Here is an 18907-nt window from a genome sequence, read left to right as displayed (position 1 = left end):
CCACCAAGGGATACCTGAGGTGCAAAGGAGTGAGTCTAACATCATGTGCAGGGGGATCCACCTTCTCTGAGAAGCCTACACCCCACATGGACAATCCAGTTAAACGGTCACCATGTTCAGAGGAGCCCCTAGCATGAGCTCCCCATAAGAGTATGTGTAGATAAATATATAGTGCTGGCAAGAGCATCCTTATCTTAATCAAGGTGGCCTGTAACAGCTGATGCTCTACCTTTGTCAGACCTCAAAAGGAACAGAACCAGAAAGGTATTTTTCTGTTCGGAAGGGGAAAGGTTTATCCAACTTACAATATAGAATATCACAAAAATTTCCAAACTTTTCAATTTAATTTGCCATTTAAGGGGAAGGAAATGGTATTTGTGTATCCAGGCAAAATACTATAAACAAGATCATTTAAAACAAGAGAAATTTCTTCCTCATGGATCTGGAGGTGGCAAGTGCTAGACCAGGTGAAGTCAGGTTCACTGGCTTGTTCATACATGGTGCCCCTCCCTGTGTCTCACACAGGTGAAGGACTGAGCCAGCTCATTGGGGTTGCTTGTCTTAAACTTGTCCCCAAAGGCCTCCACCTCCTATTGCCATCCTCCTGGAGACTAGAATTTCAACTTATGAATATTAGGGTGACACAAGCATTCAGACCAAAACAAAAGTGTTAATAATAATAACAGCAACAACAAAGGAACAATAAGGTTTCAAAATGTCAAATTCACTTTATGTCATTTGCTGCCTCTAGGATAAGATGATGTATGTTGCATTTGGTTGCTAGAGTGCTAGGTTGTGAGAGATGTGAAGATTAATTAAAGGGTCACTTAGCTCTCCAGGCAGAGTAGACAGGGCTTTGGCCTGCCTCATACACATCTCCCGTTTCATAGGGTAGCATGCTAGGAGGGCATCTTGTACTTATGGACTGAAATTTCAAGGTCAAAGGAAAGTTCTCAACTATCTCTCTTGCCCCAGCGTCAGTTCTTCTAGGACTTTCTGAATTTGTAGAATTGGTTTCTGGTCTTGCCTTGTGTTTGCAAGGACTCCAAGTGTCCTCTCTGTACCAGGAAGTGTCATTGATTTGGCTTAGAGGATTCTAGCAAGACAGGCAAGCCTGGGCGGGAAGTGTGCTGAGGGTCAGGTCTTCTGGTAGCAACGCTGAGGTGGAGTTTGGGATGTGAGGTGTTTGAAGAGAAGTCCAGATGGACCTTCGGAAGCCTCAGTCCTCTGGAGCAAAAATGCCCTGCCAAGATTTGCCTGGGCAAAATGGAGACTAGGTGCCCCCACTTCTGTAGCCACTTGGATCTGGGCTGCTCAGGAAACACAAAGCCCTTGGGCAGTGCAATGGCAGCAGAGCAGGCCCTGAGAACTCTGGCAGTAGGAGGCCCTCTGCTGACCATGCTCCCCACTGCTGATGGCAAGTCCTTTGGGAATGTGGAAGGTACAGTATTATGGCGTCCTGAGGAGTAGGAGACTTTGGAGAGTTTGTTGCATGCAGAAGTCCTCTGAAATTAAAAAGGAGGTCAGGATGGGCTTGGTGGTGCATGCCTGTAGTCCTAGTGACTTGAGAGGCTGATGCATTTCAGCCAGTCTCAGCACCTCAGCAAAGCCCTAAGCAAATAGTGAGACCCCATCTTAAAATTAAAAAAAAAAAAAAGAAACAAATGGGATTATTTTGCAAGTTGATAACACAGACTTTGAGGTCCTAGAAACCTCTCAGCACAGTAACATTGCCTTGGACCCTTTGTGATTTAGAAGGGATTGTAAAAGGCATAGACCTCACTAATTCCTGGTGTCAGACCTGAGTGCTGAGTTCTGAGAATAGGCAGCTGTGTGCCATCACCCATCCTGTCATGGCCCTGTCTGAGCCCTTTGCTACATACGTGGGCCAACACCTGCCTTCACCATAGATAAGACAACACCCGAGCCCCCATTGGATGCTCAGGTGCAGCCCATGTGAGTACTCAACACTGAGGGCTTGAGAGGTGTGTGTGAGAGTCCTTGCTTACCAGTTTTTACCCATGTCCCTGCACACGAGAAACTTGCTAACTCTTGGATTTCATTTACTGGACAAAAAGGGAAAACGATAATGCTAGGAAACAGGAAAAGCCCTAGGAGATGTTCAGAAATGAGTGTCTCTTCCCACTTGCTGGTGGGCATTCATCCTGGGTTGTTAAGGCAGAAATTCACAATCAGTGACTCCCACCCAGTTGTACTAAAGACCATGGAGGACGATTCTGGAGTGATTCTGGGTATAATGCACATTTGAAGGAGTTGCCTTTGGGAAGGACCCAGGCCCTCACACTCCTGTGAAGGGCAGAAGCAGAGTGTGTTGGTGTTGGAAGTCCCAGGCTCTTCTGAGGTTTCTGTATTCTATATTCTGTGTGCAGCCCACAGCAGGTTGACAGGCTTTGTTTCAAGGAGAGAAAAAGCACAGACTAACTGCCCCCCTCAGGTTCCCCTGGGGCACCTTCTGTGGGCGCTGTTGAAGCAGGGCTGGGTTTCCATCCAGAACAGCCACCCTGCAGGGGAGTCCTGGTAGGTGTCCTGGCCAGTCTGCTCTTCTGGGGGCAGTAAGGAAGGAGCAGAAAGTTTCAGGTTAGTGGAGTTGATTTATCAGAAGGTGAGGAAGCAGCATCTCAGAAGCTCTAGGAACATCTGGATTCATTTCTGCCTCAGTGAGACCCTCATTGAGGGCTCTGGGTCCAGATTGGGTTAAATCCTGGTGCACTCATATGTGTCATTATGTAAGGACTATGGCATTTCCTGGAGCCTCAGTGACCTTATGTGTAAAAGGAGACAATAGGATCCCTGCTGACTTAGGGTTGTGAGGTCCTAGGGTAAAATATTGAGCCTTTGACAACATAACCCTTGGTTGAGGGTTTCTGGTTCATGACAGTGATGGCAATCTCATGGGTCAATGCACACAGAAGGTACGCAGCCCTCTAGGAAAGTCCTTCAGCAGGTCAGGCTAATATAAGGTCAGGAGCAGGAGGAGTCCCCCAGGAAAAGTCTCCTGAAGGGGAACCATGCAGCTTCTGAGTGGCCAAGTCAGTTTCAATGCCTTACCCCTCCCCTCCCCTGTCATCTTGGTTATTTCTTACACACACACACACACACACACACACACACAAATACACACACACACATACACACACGTGAGTCCTCCATGAGCTCTGTGTCTGGTGATCTCGTGGGTTTCGTGTCCATGTCACTCCTCTGGTCATCTTGTCTCTCTGGAATGGGCACTATATCATCCATGTTGGAGTACAATTGTGAGGGGTGTGGCTTTAGAGCCATAATACTCACAAGACAATTAGTAATTTTGTGTCTCCTTTTTGTATTTTATAGTGATGAAACTGAACCCACGGAAACGTAAGCCTTTTTTAAGAAAACACATAGCTATACATGTTACAGGGGAGGATTGTATAATCCTATGATGGCTTTTGAAGTTATATTAATAACATCTTTATATTTCATAAAAATAATAGATACTTCTAGGTAAAAATAAAGTGTGACACCTCTAAAAAAGAGGACTGCACATAGAAGGCATTAAGAAATAGTCGTTGACCAAGTGAGTATTTAACATGTTAAAATTACTAATCCATAAATAAGTCATTTCCATCTTTGGAATATGCATGCTTAACAAATTATCACTTACCTTTCCTGACCCATACATTGTCTTTGTGATCCATGATATACACATTTCATCTTAGAGATAACATGGTGTTTTCAGTGTCATTTATTTTTGTTACACTATAGAAATTGGTAATAGAAATCATTTATATGGTGTTCACAATCCTGTTATGACAAGGTCAAGAAAAATCTGGAAGTGCATGTGTGTCCCATAGTGAACCTTGTCTTCCCATGTAGATCCTCAGAGATCTCTGCATGCTCTGGATGCCCTGCACTTCTCTCTGCCTGATACTCTGGCAATGACTAGCTCCAATCATTTCATGATACCATAAATTTGAAATTTCAGTGACTGCTTAGCAAAGGAAATGTGAAGCAACTAAACTTTAGTTTTATCCTAAAGTGCTACTCGTATAACTTCAGATCATTACGGTTTAAATGCATGCACACTTTATCATTTCTCTGCATCAAACTAAGAGCTTACTGTCTTCCAGATTTATCTTTCTTCCTTTCTCTCATCCGTTCTTCTTTTTTCTAATAAATTATGGTCAACCAGAAAAGTACCTCCAACCTCTTCTCCAAAATCTTTTCATGAATTCACATTTTCTGGACATAAGGCACTTTCTGAGAACCTGGACATTCACTAAGTAACTCTGAGCATTACCTGCCAGGTGACCTCTTCTGGGTGTCCACTAAAACTTGAGTGGGGCCTGTCTGCTGAGAAGGAGTGGGGCCAAGAAAAGCAAAGTCCTGCAGGGCAGCTTAAGCCTTCCTACTTAGTGGATGCTGTCTCTCTCAGGTCCACACAGCTGGTCATTGGCACCCCCCCCCCCCACCAAGGGATACCTGAGGTGCAAAGGAGTGAATCTAACATCATGTGCAGGGGGATCCACCTTCTCTTAGAAGCCTACACCCCACATGGACAATCCAGTTAAACGGTCACCATGTTCAGAGGAGCCCCTAGCATGAGCTTCCCATAAGAGTATGTGTAGATAAATATATAGTGCTGGCAAGAGCATCCTTATCTTAATCACTGTGGCCTGTAACAGCTGATGCTCTACCTTTGTCAGACCTCAAAAGGAACAGAACCAGAAAGGTATTTGTCTGTTTGGAAGGGGAAAGGTTTATCCAACTTACAATATAGAATATCACAAAAATTTCCAAACTTTTCAACTAAATTTGCCATTTAAGGGGAAGGAAATGGTATTTGTGTATCCAGGCAAAATACTATAAACAAGATCATTTACAAATACGAGAAATTTCTTCCTCACGGTTCTGGAGGTGCCAAGTGCTAGACCAGGTGAAGTCAGGTTCACTGGCTTGTTCATAGACGGTGCCCCTCCCTGTGTCTCACACAGGTGAAGGACTGAGCCAGCTCACTGGGGTTGCTTTCCTAAACTTGTCCCCAAAGGGCTCTACCTCCTCCACCTTTGCACCCCCACCTCTCTAGCCACTAGAGTGCTAGGTTGTGAGAGATGTGAAGATTGATTCAAGGGTCACTTAGCTCAGACTCCTCGAGGCAGAGTAGACAGGGCTGTGGCCTGCCTCATACATATCTCCCGTTTCATAGGGTAGCATGTTTGGAGGTACCTTATACTTATGGACTGAAATTTCAAGGTCAAAGGAGAGTTCTCAACTATCTCTCTTGCCCCAACATCAGTTCTTCTAGGAGTTTCTGAATTTGTAGAATTGGTTTCTGATCTTGCCTCCTGTTTGCAAGGTCTGCAGTTGTCCTCTTAATACCAGGAAGTGTCATTGATTTGGCTATAGAGCTGTAATACTCACAAGACAATTAGTAATTTTGTGTCTCCTTTTTGTATTTTATAGTGATGAAAGTGAACCCACGGAAACGTAAGCCTTTTTTTTAAAAAAAAACACATATCTATACATGTTATGGAGGAGGATTGTATAATCCTATCATGGCCTTTAAAGTTATCTTAATAACATCTTTATATTTCATAAAAATAATAGATACTTCTAGGTAAAAATAAAGTGTGACACCTCTTAAAAAGAGGACTGCACATAGAAGGCATTAAGAAATAGTCGTTGACCAAGTGAGTATTTAACATGTTAAAATTACTAATCCATAAATAAGTCATTTCCATCTTTGGAATATGTATGCTTAACAAATTATCACTTACCTTTCCTGACCCATACATTGTCTTTGTGATCCATGATATACACATTTCATCTTAGAGATAACATGGTGTTTTCAGTGTCATTTATTTTTGTTACACTATAGAAATTGGTAATAGAAATCATTTATATGGTGTTCACAATCCTGTTATGACAAGGTCAAGAAAAATCTGGAAGTGCATGTGTGTCCCATAGTGAACCTTGTCTTCCCATGTAGATCCTCAGAGATCTCTGCATGCTCTGGATGCCCTGCACTTCTCTCTGCCTGATACTCTGGCAATGACTAGCTCCAATCATTTCATGATACCATAAATTTGAAATTTCAGTGACTGCTTAGCAAAGGAAATGTGAAGCAACTAAACTTTAGTTTTATCCTAAAGTGCTACTCGTATAACTTCAGATCGGTTTATATGCATAGACACTTTATCATTTCTCTGCATCAAACTAAGAGCTTACTGTCTTCCAGATTTATCTTTCTTCCTTTCTCTCATCTGTTCTTCTTTTTTCTAATAAATTATGGTCAACCAGAAAAGTACCTCCAACCTCTTCTCCAAAATCTTTTCATGAATTCACATTTTCTGGACATAAGACACTTTCTGAGAACCTGGACATTCACTAAGTAACTCTGAGCATTACCTGCCAGGTGACCTCTTCTGGGTGTCCACTAAAATTTAAGATGTACCTGTCAACCAGGGGGCCTATCTGCTGAGAAGGAGTGGGACCAAGAAAAGCAAAGTCCTGCAGGGCAGCTTAAGCCTTCCTAGTTAGTGGATGCTGTCTCTCTCAGTCCACACAGCTGGTCATTGGCACCCCCCCACCAAGGGATACCTGAGGTGCAAAGGAGTGAGTCTAACATCATGTGCAGGGGGATCCACCTTCTCTGAGAAGCCTACACCCCACATGGGCAATCCAGTTAAACGGTCACCATGTTCAGAGAAGCCCCTAGCATGAGCTCCCCATAAGAGTATGTGTAGCTAAATATATGCTCCTGAAAAGTGCATCCTTATCTTAATCACTGAGGCCTGTAACAGCTGATGCTCTACCTTTGTCAGACCTCAAAAGGAACAGAACCAGAAAGGTATTTGTCTCTTCAGAAGGTGAAACGTTTACCCAACTTACAATATAGAATATCACAAAAATTTCCAAACTTTTCAATTTAATTTGCTATTTAAGGGGAAGGAAATGGTATTTGTGTATCCAGGCAAAATACTATAAACAAGATCCCTTACAAACACGAGAAATTTCTTCCTCATGGATCTGGAGGTGGCAAGTGCTAGAGCAGGTGCTGTCAGGTACACTGGGTTGTTCATACATGGTGCCCCTCGCTGTGTCTCACACAGGTGAAGGAGTGAGCCAGCTCAACGGGATTGCTTGTCTTAAACTCGTCCCCAAAGCCTTCACCTCCTAGTGCCATCCTCCTGGAGACTAGGATTTCAACTTATGAATATTAGGGTGACATAAGCATTCAGACCAAAGCAAAAGTAATAATAACAACAACAACAAAGGAACAATAAGGTTTCAAAATGTCAAATTGACTTCATGTCATTTGCTGCCTCTAGGATAAGGTGATGTGTGTTGGCTTTGGTTGCTAGAGTGCTATGTTATGAGAGATGTGAAGATTGATTCAAGGGTCACTTAGCTCAGTGTCCTCCAGGCAGAGTAGACAGGGCTTTGGCCTGCCTCATATATATCTCCCATTTCACAGGGTAGCATGCTAGGAGGGGATCTTATACTTATGGACTGAAATTTCAAGGTCAAATGAGAGTTCTCACCTATCCTAATGCCTGAACATCAGTTCTTATAGAACTTTCTGAATTTGTAGAATTGGTTTCTGGACTTGCCTTCTGTTTCCAAGGTCTGCAGGTGTCCTCTCTGTACCAGGAAGTGTCATTGAGTTGGCTTACAGAATTCTAGCAAGACAGGCAAGCCTGGGTGGGAAGTGTACTGAGGGTCAGGTTTTTGAAGAGAAGATGCTAGGTGTTTGAAGAGGAGTCCAGGTGGACCTTCTGAAGCTTCAATTCTCTGGAGCAATTATGCCCTGCCAAGAGTTGCCTTCATTGAGCTAAATGGAGACTTTGCGCCCCTACCTCTCTAGCCACTTGGATAGGGGCTGTTCAGGAAAGACAAATCCCTTGGGCAGTGCAATTGGCAGCAGAGCAGGCCCTGAGAACTCTGGCAGCAGGAGGCCCTCTGCTGACCATGCTCCCCACTGCTGATGGCAAGTTCCTTAGGAATCTGGAAGATACAGCATTATGGCTTCCTGAGGAGTAGGAGGCTTGGGAGAGTTTGCTGCATCTAGGATTCCTTTGCAATTGAAAGGGAGGGTCAGGTTGGGCTTGTTGGTGCATGCCTGTAGTCCTAGTGACTTTGGAGGCTGAGGCAGAAGGATCACAAGTTCAGTCATTCTCAGCACCTCAGCAAGGCCCCAAGCAAATAGTGAGACCCTCAAAATTAAATAAAAGAAAGAAAAAATAAAGAAAGTAAGTCATTTTTCAAGTTGATAACACAGACTTTGAGGTCCTAGATACCTCTCAGCACAGTAACATTACCATAAACCCTTTGCCATTTAGAAGTGAGTGTCAAAGCCATAGACATTTACTAACTCCTGGTCTCAGACCTGAGTGCTGAGAATAGGCAGCTGTGTGCCATCACCCATCCTGTCATGGCCCTGTCTGAGCCCTTTGCTCAGGCCAACACAGGCCAACACCTGCCTCCAGTATAGATAAGACAACACCTGAACCCCATTTGATGTGCAGGTGCACCCCACGTGAGTACTCAACACTGAGGGCTTAAGAGGTGTGTGTGAGAGTCCTTGCTTACCAGTTTTTCCCAAATCCCTGCACATGAGAAGACTTGCTAACTCTTGGATTTCATTTACTGGACAAAAGGGGAAAACGATAATGATAGGAAACAGGAAAAGCCCTAGGAGATGTTCAGAAATGAGTGTCTCTTCCCACTTGCTGGTGGGCATTCATCCTGGGTTGTCAAGGCAGAAATTCACAATCAGTGACTCCCACCCAGTTGTACTAAAGACCACTGAGGACGATTCTGGAGTGATTCTGGGTGTAATGCACATTTGAAGGAGCTGCCTTTGGGAAGGACCCAGGCCCTCACACTCCTGTGAAGGGCAGAAGCAGAGTGAGTCGGTGTTGGAAGTCCCAGGCTCTTCTGAGGTTTCTGTATTCTATATTCTGTGTGCAGCCCACAGCAGGTTGACAGGCTTTGTTTCAAGGAGAGAAAAAGCACAGACTAACTGCCCCCCTCAGGTTCCCCTGGGGCACCTTCTGTGGTCCTGTTGAAGCAGGGCTGGGTTTCCATCCAGAGCAGCCCACCCTGCAGGGGAGTCCTGGTAGGTGTCCTGGCCAGTCTGCTCTTCTGGGGGCAGTAAGGAAGGAGCAGAAAGTTTCAGGTTAGTGGAGCTGATTTATTTCCAGGAGGTGAGGAAGCAACTTCTGAGACTTTCTAGGAATGTAGGGATTCGTGTCTCTGCCACTGAGACCTTCCTTAAGGCTTCTGGGGTCCGAGTTAGGGTAAATCCTGTTGCGCTCTCTTGTGTCATTATGGAAGTCCTATGGCATTTCCTGGAGCCTCAGTGTCCTTATGTGTAAAAGGGGACAATAGGATCCCTGCTCACTCCTTTGACAGTGTAAGCACTTGCTTGAGTGTTTCTGGTTCATTTGATTTGCAGGTGCACCCCACGTGAGTTCAATCTCATTGGTCAGTGCATACAGAAGGTGCCCAGCCCTCTAGGAAAGTCCTTCTGCAGGTCAGGCTAATACAAAGTCAGGAGCAGCTCCACCATTGGTTCCTGAGCAGCCCCCCAGGAAAAGTCTCCTGAAGGGGAACCATGCAGCTTCTGAGGGGCCAAGTCAGTCTCAATGCCTTCACCCTCTCCTCCCCTGTCATCTTGGTTCTCTCTCTCTCTCTCTCTCTCTCTCTCTCTCTCTCTCACACACACACACACACACACACACACACACACGCACACACACACACACACACGCACACACACACGTTGTCCACCGTAGGCTCCGCGTCTGGTGATCTCCTGGGTTTCGTGCCTCAACCTGTCTCTCTGGAATGTGTACCGTGAACATTATATTGGAGTACAAATGTGGGAGGTGTGACTGTAGAGCCCTAATAGTCATAAGAAAATTAGTAATTTTGTTTCTCCTTTTTGTATTTTATAGTGGTGCACCTGGAAGCAAAAAAGTGTAAGCCTTTTTTTAAAAAAATTATATTACTACATGAGATTGAGGAGGATTTTATTATTGTATGATGTACTTTAAAGTTAAATTAATAACATCTTTAAATGACATAGAAATATTAAATACATCTAGGTAAAAATAAATTGTGACACCTCTTAAAAAAGGACTGGCACATAGAAGGAGCTCAAGAAATACTCATTTACCGAAGGAGTATTTCACATAATAAAATTATAAAATCATGAAGAAGTTAATTCCGTATTTGGAATCTGCATATTTAACAAATTGTCACATACTTTTTGTGAGTCATACATTGTCTTTGTGATCCATGGTGTAAATACTTCATCTTGGAGATATCATGATGTTATTGGTGTCACTTATTTTTGTTAAAGTATGAAAAATGGTAATAGTGTTTATCATAAAGATCATTGATATAGTATTCACAATCGTGTTATGACGAGGTCAAAAAAGTCTGGAAGTGCATGTGTGTCCCGTGGTGAACCTTCTCACCCTATGTAGATATTCTGAACTCTCTGCATGCAATTGATGCCCTGCACTTCTCTCTGAGTCATACTCTGTCAATGACTAGCTTCAATCTTGACCTATGTAGCATTTCATGATGGCATAAGTTTGAAATTTCAATGACTTCTTAGCAACAGAAATGTGAAACAACTAAAATTTGGTGTCATCCTAAAATTCTAAGTATAACTCCGGATCATTACAGTTTAAATTCATGCACACTTTAGGATTTCTCTGCATCAAATTAAGTGCTTACTGTCTTCCAGATTTACCCTTCTTCCCTTCTCTCATCCATTCTTCTTTTTTCTCATAAATTATGGTCAACCAGAAAAGGACCTCCATCCTCTCCTCCAAAATCAAATCCCGAACTCATATTTTCTGGACATAAGCCATTTTCCGTGAACTTGGACATTCACTAAGTAACTCTGACCTGCCAGGTGTCCTCTTCCAAGACTCCACTAAATCTTGAGATGTACCTGACAACCAGGGGCCCTGTCTGCTGAGAAGAAGTGGGGCCAGGATAAGCAAGGGCCACCAGGCATCAGCGAGCCCTCCTACTTAGTGGATGTGGTACTTCTCAAGTCCACACAGCTGACCCCAAACCAGTGTTCTTTGCCCCCGCCAGGAGGTACCTCAGGTGCAAAGGAGTGAGTCTAATATCAGTGTGCAGGGGAATTCACCTTTTCTGGAAGCCTACACTTCACATGGGATAATCTAGTTAAAAGGTCACCATGTTCAGAGGAGCCCCCAGCATGAGCTCCCACTAAGAGTTTATATAGAAAAAAATATTTAGCAAATATATAATCCTAGCATCCTTCTTTTAATCAGTGTTGCCTAGTAACAACTGATACTTTACCTTTGTCAGATCTCAAAAGGAACAGATATAGAAAGGTATTTCTCTCTTCAGAATGGTGAAAGGTTTACCTAGTTTACAACATTGAATATGACAAAAATTTCCAAACTTTTCAATTTAATTTGCCATTTAAAGGGAAGGAAATTGTATTTGTGTATCCAGGCAAAATGCTATAAACAAGATCGTTTACAAACAAGAGAAAGTTCTTCCTCAGGGTTCTGGAGGTGGCAAGTGCTAGACCAGGTGCTGTCAGGTTCACTGGGTTGTTCATAGACGGTGCCCCTCCCTGTGTCACACAGAGTTGAAGGAGTGAGCCAGCTCACTGGGGTTGCTTGTCCTAAACTAGTCCACAATGGCCTCCGCCTCCTAGTGCATTCTCCTGGTGTCTAGGATCTCAACTTACAAATATTAGGGGGACATAACTTTCAGACCAAAGTAAAAGTGATAATAATAATAATAATGGAACAAAAAGGTTTCAAAATGTCAAATTCACTTCATCTCATCTGCTGCCTCTAGGATAAGGTGGACGTGTGTTGGATGTGGTTGCTAGAGTGCTAGGTTGGGAGAGATGTGAAGATTGATTCAAGGGTCACTTAGCTCAGTGTCCTCCAGGCAGAGTAGACAGGGCTTTGGCCTGCCTCTTACACATCTCCCGTTTCATAGGGTAGCATGCTAGGAGGGCATCTTGTACTTATGGTCTGAAATTTCAAGATCAAAGGAGAGTTCTCAACTATCTCTAATGCCCCAATATCAGTTCTTCTAGGACTTCCTGAATTTGTAGAATTGGTCTCTGGTCTTGCCTTCTGTTTGCGAGGTCTGCAGGTGTCCTCTCTGTACCAGGAAGTGTCATTGAGTTGGCTTAGAGGATTCTAGCAAGACAGGCAAGCCTGGGTGGGAAGTGTGCTGAGGGTAGGGTCTCCTGGTGGCAATGCTGAGGTGGAGTTTGGGGTGCGAGGTGTTTGAAGAGAAGTCCAGGTGGACCTTTTGAAGCCTCAGTTCTCTAGAGCAGTTATGCCCTGCCAAGAGTTGCCTTCATTGGGCAAAATGTTGACTTTGTGCCCCCACCTCTCTAGCCTCTTGGATCAGGGCTGCTCAGGAAACACAAAGCCCTTGGGCAGTGCAATTGGCAGCAGAGCAGGCCCTGAGAACTCTGGCAGCAGGAGGCCCTCTGCTGACCATGCTCCCCACTGCTGATGGCAAGTCCTTTGGGAATCGGGAAGGTACAACATTATGGCTTCCTGAGGAGTAGGAGGCTTGGGAGAGTTTGCTGCATCTAGGATTCCTTTGCAATTGAAAGGGAGGGTCAGGTTGGGCTTGTTGGTGCATGCCTGTAGTCCTAGTGACTTGGGAGGTAGAGGCAGGAATATCAAAGTTCAGCCAGTCTCAGCAATTCAGCAAGGCTCCAAGCAAATAGTGAAACCCTGTGTCAAAATTAAATAAAAACAAAGAAAAGAAAGAGGGTCATTTTGCAAGTTGATAACATAGACTTTGAGGCCCCAGAAACCTCTCAGCACACTAACATTGCCATGGACCCTTTGCCATTTAGAAGTGAGTGTCAAAGCCACAGACATTCACTAACTCCTGGTCTCAGACCTGAGTGCTGAGAGTAGGCAGCTGTGTGCCATCACCCATCCTGTCATGGCCCTGTCTGAGTCCTTTGCTACATAGGCGGACCAAAATCTACCTTTGGCATAGATAAGACAACACCCGAGGCCCCATTGGATGCGCAGGTGCACCCCACATGAGTACTAACCACCGAGGGCTTAAGAGGTGTGTGTGAGAGTCCTTGCTTACCAGTTTTTCCCATGTCCCTGCACATGAGAAGACTTGCTAACTCTTGGATTTCATTTACTGGACAAAAATGGAAAACGATAATGCTAGGAAACAGGAAAAGCCCTAGGAGATGTTCAGAAATGAGTGTCTCTTCCCACTTGCTGGTGGGCATTCATCCTGGGTTGTTAAGGCAGAAGTTCACAATCAGTGACTCCCACCCAGTTGTACTAAAGACCACTGAGGACGATTCTGGAGTGATTCTGGGTGTAATGCACATTTGAAAGAGCTGCCTTTGGGAAGGACCTAGCCCCTCACACTCCTGTGAAGGGCACAAGCAGAGTGTGTTGGTGTTGGAAGTCCCAGGCTCTTCTGAGGTTTCTGTATTCTATATTCTGTGTGCAGCCCACAGCAGGTTGACAGGCTTTGTTTCAAGGAGAGAAAAAGCACAGACTAACTGCCCCCCTCAGGTTCCCCTGGGGCACCTTCTGTGGGCGCTGTTGGAGCAGGGCTGGGTTTCCATCCAGAGCAGCCACCCTGCAGGGGAGTCCTGGTAGGTGTCCTGGCCAGTCTGCTCTTCTGGGGGCAGTAAGGAAGGAGCAGAAAGTTTCAGGTTAGTGGAGTCGATTTATTTCTAGAAAGAGAGGAAGCAGCATCTCAGAAGCTCTAGGAACATAGGGATTCATTTCTGCCCCACCAAGACCCTTCTCGAGGGCTCTGGGGTACAAGTTGGGGTAAATCCTGTTGCACAGTCTTGTGTCATTATGGAAGTCCTATGGCATTTCCTGGAGCCTCAGTGTCCTTATGTCTAAAAGGAGACAATAGGATCCCTGCTCACTTAGGGTTGGGAGGTCACAAGGATAAAATATTCAGCCTTTGACAGTGGAAGCCCTTGCTGGAGTGTTTCTGGTTCATGACAGTGATGACAATCTCATCTTCGTGTTATACTGATATTTCTGATGGAACCCAGACGTGTTCAGAAGATAAATGTGTCTGTCCATCCTGTTATCAAGCCAGGCCCACTTAGCTTATGGGCTTACACAGGTGGGGAGGGGGCTTCAGATGCCATGGAGACCCCATTGTTCTTTTATTTAGTTTAACCTGAGCCCCTTGTACCTTCCCGTGTCTGTGAGTTCCATGAGCGCTCACACCAAAAGACTTCAAATGCTGCCACATCTCACGACAAAGCCAGGTTTGGGAGCCAAGGGGTCAGTGCATGGATAAGGTGCCCAGCCCTCTAGGAAAGTCCTTCTGCAGGTCAGGCTAATGCAAAGTCAGGAGCAGCTCCACCATTGGTTCCTGAGGAGTCTCCCAGGAAAAGTCTCCTGAAGGGGAACCATGCAGCTTCTGAGTGACCAAGTCAGTCTCAAGTTCTTCACCCCCCCCTCCCCTGTCATCTTGGCTATTTCTCACACACACACACACACACACACACACACACACACACATCCTTTCTCTCCTATTAGTTCACTGCATGCTCTGTGGCTGGTCATTTGCTTCTGCCTGAAGAAAGAGGCAACAAGTCCCCCCGGAGCCTGAGAAGCCTGGCATTGCCTCCAGGGATGCTTCTACCTCCCACATAAGTGCCCCGCACAGGGGCAGGCATTGAGGGGCTGATTTCCCAGACTTCTGTGGTTTTTTATTATTATTATTTTTGGTGGAGACAAATCTATTCTATGTAGCTCTGCCTGAGAGATTAGGAGAAAAAAATTGCTCCTTTCTGTTCCACAATGTCCCCAGGGTAGTGGCATGTGTTGGCCTAGCAGCCCTAGGCTTCGGGTCAGGCCATCTGCCCTGCTTTATCCTGCACAGACCTCTGAGCCCTTCACAGCCGCCCCCCATTTTCAGGATATAACCACTAGGCCCCAGGTCCCACGGCCAGTCCGAGGCCAGCTGGGGTCTGAGCTCTTCTTTCTCCTGTTCTCCCAAAGGCCAGGGCAGTAGTTAGGTTCCCTAGGCAGACGTGGAAAGACACAGAGAAGTTGACAGAAAAAAGGGATAAGAAAGAGGCAAATGGTACCTCAAAGTTCAGTTTCTCTGGAAAAGAGAGAAATCTGGGTTTCAGATGAACGTTTCCTTTTGTAATGTTTAAAAAAGGCGTGTTGAGGAAAAACCCAGCACAGGTCCAAGGAGGTACTCCCGTGGACCGTGGCCTTCTCCTTGCTGAAGCTGTGAGTGTGCTTTTCCTGCAGCTCAATGCTGCAGCAGGAAGGAGCAGAAGGGCACCCCGGTGACACTGAGGGAGCAGCAGCCGCCCCCTCACTGCACGTGCTTTGGCCGCGCTGGCCTAGTGGAAAGTGCATGGGGCCATTTGGCTGTGTGATACTTCAGGCCTTGGGGCCACAGGGCCCAGCGGATTCTGTCTACTGGCTGCCAGAGTCCTGTGTTGATTGCGATCTGGAGCGTGAATCCACACTAACTTGACACGTGCCACCTCGGCGTGGTGCTTGCTCTGGGAGACACGTGCCCTGCTGTCATTCCTTGGCTTCTGTTATTATTTTATTAGGGTGACTGCCCAAGAGGTTGTAGTTCACAGCCTGAATTCTCATAACCTCCAGCTGTCCCATCCAAGGACCTATTGTCCCTTTCACATCAGAAGCTTCCAGAATCAGTTCCAGTTGCTTGAATTGGTTCATGTTGTTTGTTACCTGGTTCTGAAGTCTCCTGAACACCCTCTTTTCCAAGGTAGGGTGAGTTGTTTGGTCTAGAGTTCCTCAGAGAGGGTATGGCTAGGCAGAAGACCCAGTAGGTCAGTTTGTGTGCCCAGCACCCCTGATGATGATCTCAGAGCCCACTGGCCTTCATAGTGTTCAGCCCAGGGCCTGATGCCATGGGCCAAAGCAGGACCCTGAGCAGGCTCCTGCCTGTACCCTTCCACAGGGACCCCTGAGCCCTTCAATAGAGCCTGCATGTTTATTGAATGCATTAAAAAAAGAGAGAGAGAGAGAGAGAGAAAAGACACACAGGAGTAAGTGGATGTGGCTGCCAAAGTTAAATAATGAGTTTGGAGGAATGCCTGCCCTGCAGGGGCTCTGACACCCCACTGCTCTTCCCCTCTTCCTGGGGGTCTCCGCAGCACTGAGTGCTGATGTGCCTGGCACATCCTGCAGGGTCCAAAGGGCTGTGATGCCCTAAGTCACGGGGGGTGGGAGTGGGATCCAAACTGAAGGGAGTTTGTGGTCTCCCCTCGCACACCCTCGCACACCCTGTTCTGGTTGTCAAGGCCGTGACTGTGGAGACAGTTAGGATAGCGTAGGACGACTGTTGACTGTTAACCAGAGAGCCGGTAAGGACGCGCACCATCTGGATGCACAGGTGAGCACACCTGGCCACACGTGGTAACAGGGCCCCTGAAGAACTCCTGTCTTCTGGTCCTTGCAGCTGGGCTTCTGCTGCTTCTGGTGGGTAGTCCTTCTGCTGTGGGGTCTGGTTTCTGCTGGTCTGGTATTTTGGACACATGTTCCTAGTGACCCTTACCCGTTCCAGCCTCAGTTCTGCTTGTCCGTCTCTCTCTATATCTCCTCTGCCAGGTGATGACGCCGCCCAGGGCCTGGCCTGCAAGTGTTATATTTATGTTTTTTTTTTTGTTTTTTTTGTCTTTTAGCTCGTTACAATATTATTTCTGAGGTTGAAATTGCTTGAGGTAAGTTTGATGCTTTCATGTTAAATAATTTATAGTACTATAGTTTTTTAATTTTTTAGATTATTAAAACATAGATCATCTTAAGTGGAAAATCTACGTCAATGTATGGGTTAGACAGTTCGATTTTGCATATATATGTATACGTTTATTATAACGACTCTACATGACTGTGTCATATATGGTCCTGTGTATGTTTGTATACAAACAAAAACACAGACATGATGGTTGTATTTATCATAATAAGAATTTTTTCTTATAGTAAAAATAAATTCCTAGGTATTTATGCACTAACCATGTACCTTGTTCTTTAGATATGTTTATATTTTAAATATGAAAATATTTTATATTGTTTTACAACAAACATTTCTGTGATCGTTTGGTTTTAAAAAAAAAAACAACTCAGAAACTAAAATGATGGGTCAGGACAAATAAGGTTGGACAGGATAATGGCCTCTAGAACCAGTTGTCCCTGGAGTCCTGTAGGAATCATTGAGGATGATGTGTTCATGGTTTCTTGGCCAGGGCAAAGACAGATTCTGAAATTTTGTCTGACCTTTGTTTCAGCATCAAGACACACAATGTGGAAGGAATGAGACTGTTGGTAAATCTGGGTCTGCGAGAACTTTCCAAATTCAAGAGGAGCTCTGGTGGCAATGCAGTGACTCAAGGGGACTTCTTGGTCTCTGGGTAGAGCTTTGTTAGGAATGAACACAGTCACGTTCCTAGTCCATGTGTCCATCACTATTCAAGGATAATCTTCCCTCCTGTTTATTATTATTTTTTTAATACTGAATTTCTATTTAGATACCATACCATATGGGTTTGGGCACATTTCTGGGTCAAACAGTCCATCCGATATTAATACTGAGATTCTAATTTACTCGCGTAGGTAGAGTGTGCGGGACACATACAGTTTACAGAAAATGTGTATTTTGTGTATAGTAGATTGTATATACACCTTTGCCACAGCTAGGGTTTTTTAAACAAATGAGTATTGTAAGGGTTTTCTTCTAAATGAGCTTACTATCGGGTCAGTGTTGATTTATTGGTGCTGTTGAAAATAATCCATTTTCACTAAAAGTATGTGAAACCTACAGCATGTCCTTCACCTAGGATTTGCATCCACTTTGTCAATGATTGGTCACGGTGTTTGGGAACAGAATACAAAAGCAGTCCCAGAGTACCCCCACTCTATTACAGTAACAAGTTCAAAACAGAGAGATCTTGGGAGAAGGAATGCTGTTTGGCAGAGGGTGGAGCTGTTTGCACAGATGCCAAGTGCAGTGCACACTTCATCTTCTGATTCAGGATGAGAATCATCTGGATGTCATCTGATTATTGCGAGAGGGGACTCTGAAGCGAAACAGGGGACGACCCTGTCATGGTTCTTAGATTTTTGGTGTCCAACATGAATAAAGCCTTCATGCTTGGTCCTTAGAAATATATGGAAGCATGAGTCAGTATCTGTTTGTTTTGGGGTCACTCACATTGTCTTTGCCTTTTTCAAAAGTGATCGGCAGTGAAATACTGTCAAACCAAAGTAGCAGTGATGTCATGCATGACATTCAAGATGTGGGCTTTGTACCAGGTCTTTTGAGAGAAGATCACTGTCCTGATTTATTTCAATAAAAGGGGGCTTGGAAATTGCTGTCCGTGTGTTCCTTCCTTGAGTAGACCCAGACACTGTCGAATTCCAGGCGATGACATGTGGCCTGGGGTTGTCTGTTTAATCCACTACCTTCCCATCCCCCAAGTGCCCACAGTACAGAGAGAATGCACCCCACTTCCCCAAAGTCAGCTGCCTTTCAGGTCCTCGGTTTTACAGATCTAAAATAACTATTTCTAAGATAACCGTTTAAGTAGCAATATTCACATTCAGATCACTCACAGCTATATATACGCTCCTAAATATCTGTGTGCACAAATGGGATTTTTGTTAAACTATGCACAAGAGGCCAGATAGTGGAGAGTTCTTTTAGAGGACATCATCCCTTGTTTTCTTAAAACCTAATTTTTATATCCCACATCAAAAAATTTGGAAGGAAATGGATGGCATTAGAGCAGATTATGCTAAGTGAAGCCAGCCAATCCCTAAAAAACAAATGCCAAATGTCTTCTTTGATATAAGGAGAGTAACTAAGAACAGAG

General features: G+C 44.9%; 1 protein-coding gene across 49 annotated transcripts in view; it reads left to right on the top strand.

The window, feature by feature from the left end:
- Prom1 (prominin 1) overlaps positions 1-18403 on the top strand; it is a 143129-nt gene extending 124726 nt beyond the window's left edge. For 26 of the 49 annotated variants that reach the window (XM_078021068.1, XM_078021073.1, XM_078021071.1 and 23 more), the window contains 5 exons: positions 3352-3375; positions 5461-5484; positions 9960-9983; positions 16721-16759; positions 17324-18403. In XM_078021068.1, coding sequence (XP_077877194.1) covers positions 3352-3375; positions 5461-5484; positions 9960-9983; positions 16721-16742 — 94 coding nt within the window. In that variant the 3' untranslated portion in view covers positions 16743-16759; positions 17324-18403. Of the gene's footprint in view, positions 1-3351; positions 3376-3491; positions 5485-9959; positions 9984-16720; positions 16760-17323 lie in introns of all 49 variants that reach the window. The other 23 variants (XR_013425711.1, XR_005737075.2, XR_002483285.3 and 20 more) reach the window with 5 other exon arrangements.
- Positions 18404-18907: the final 504 nt, after the last annotated feature.

This window comes from Ictidomys tridecemlineatus, chromosome 9, assembly GCF_052094955.1.
Source record: "Ictidomys tridecemlineatus isolate mIctTri1 chromosome 9, mIctTri1.hap1, whole genome shotgun sequence".
Lineage (NCBI taxonomy): Eukaryota > Metazoa > Chordata > Mammalia > Rodentia > Sciuridae > Ictidomys > Ictidomys tridecemlineatus.
Note: the sequence above shows the minus strand (reverse complement) of the source record. Positions and strands in the feature narration are given on the sequence as shown.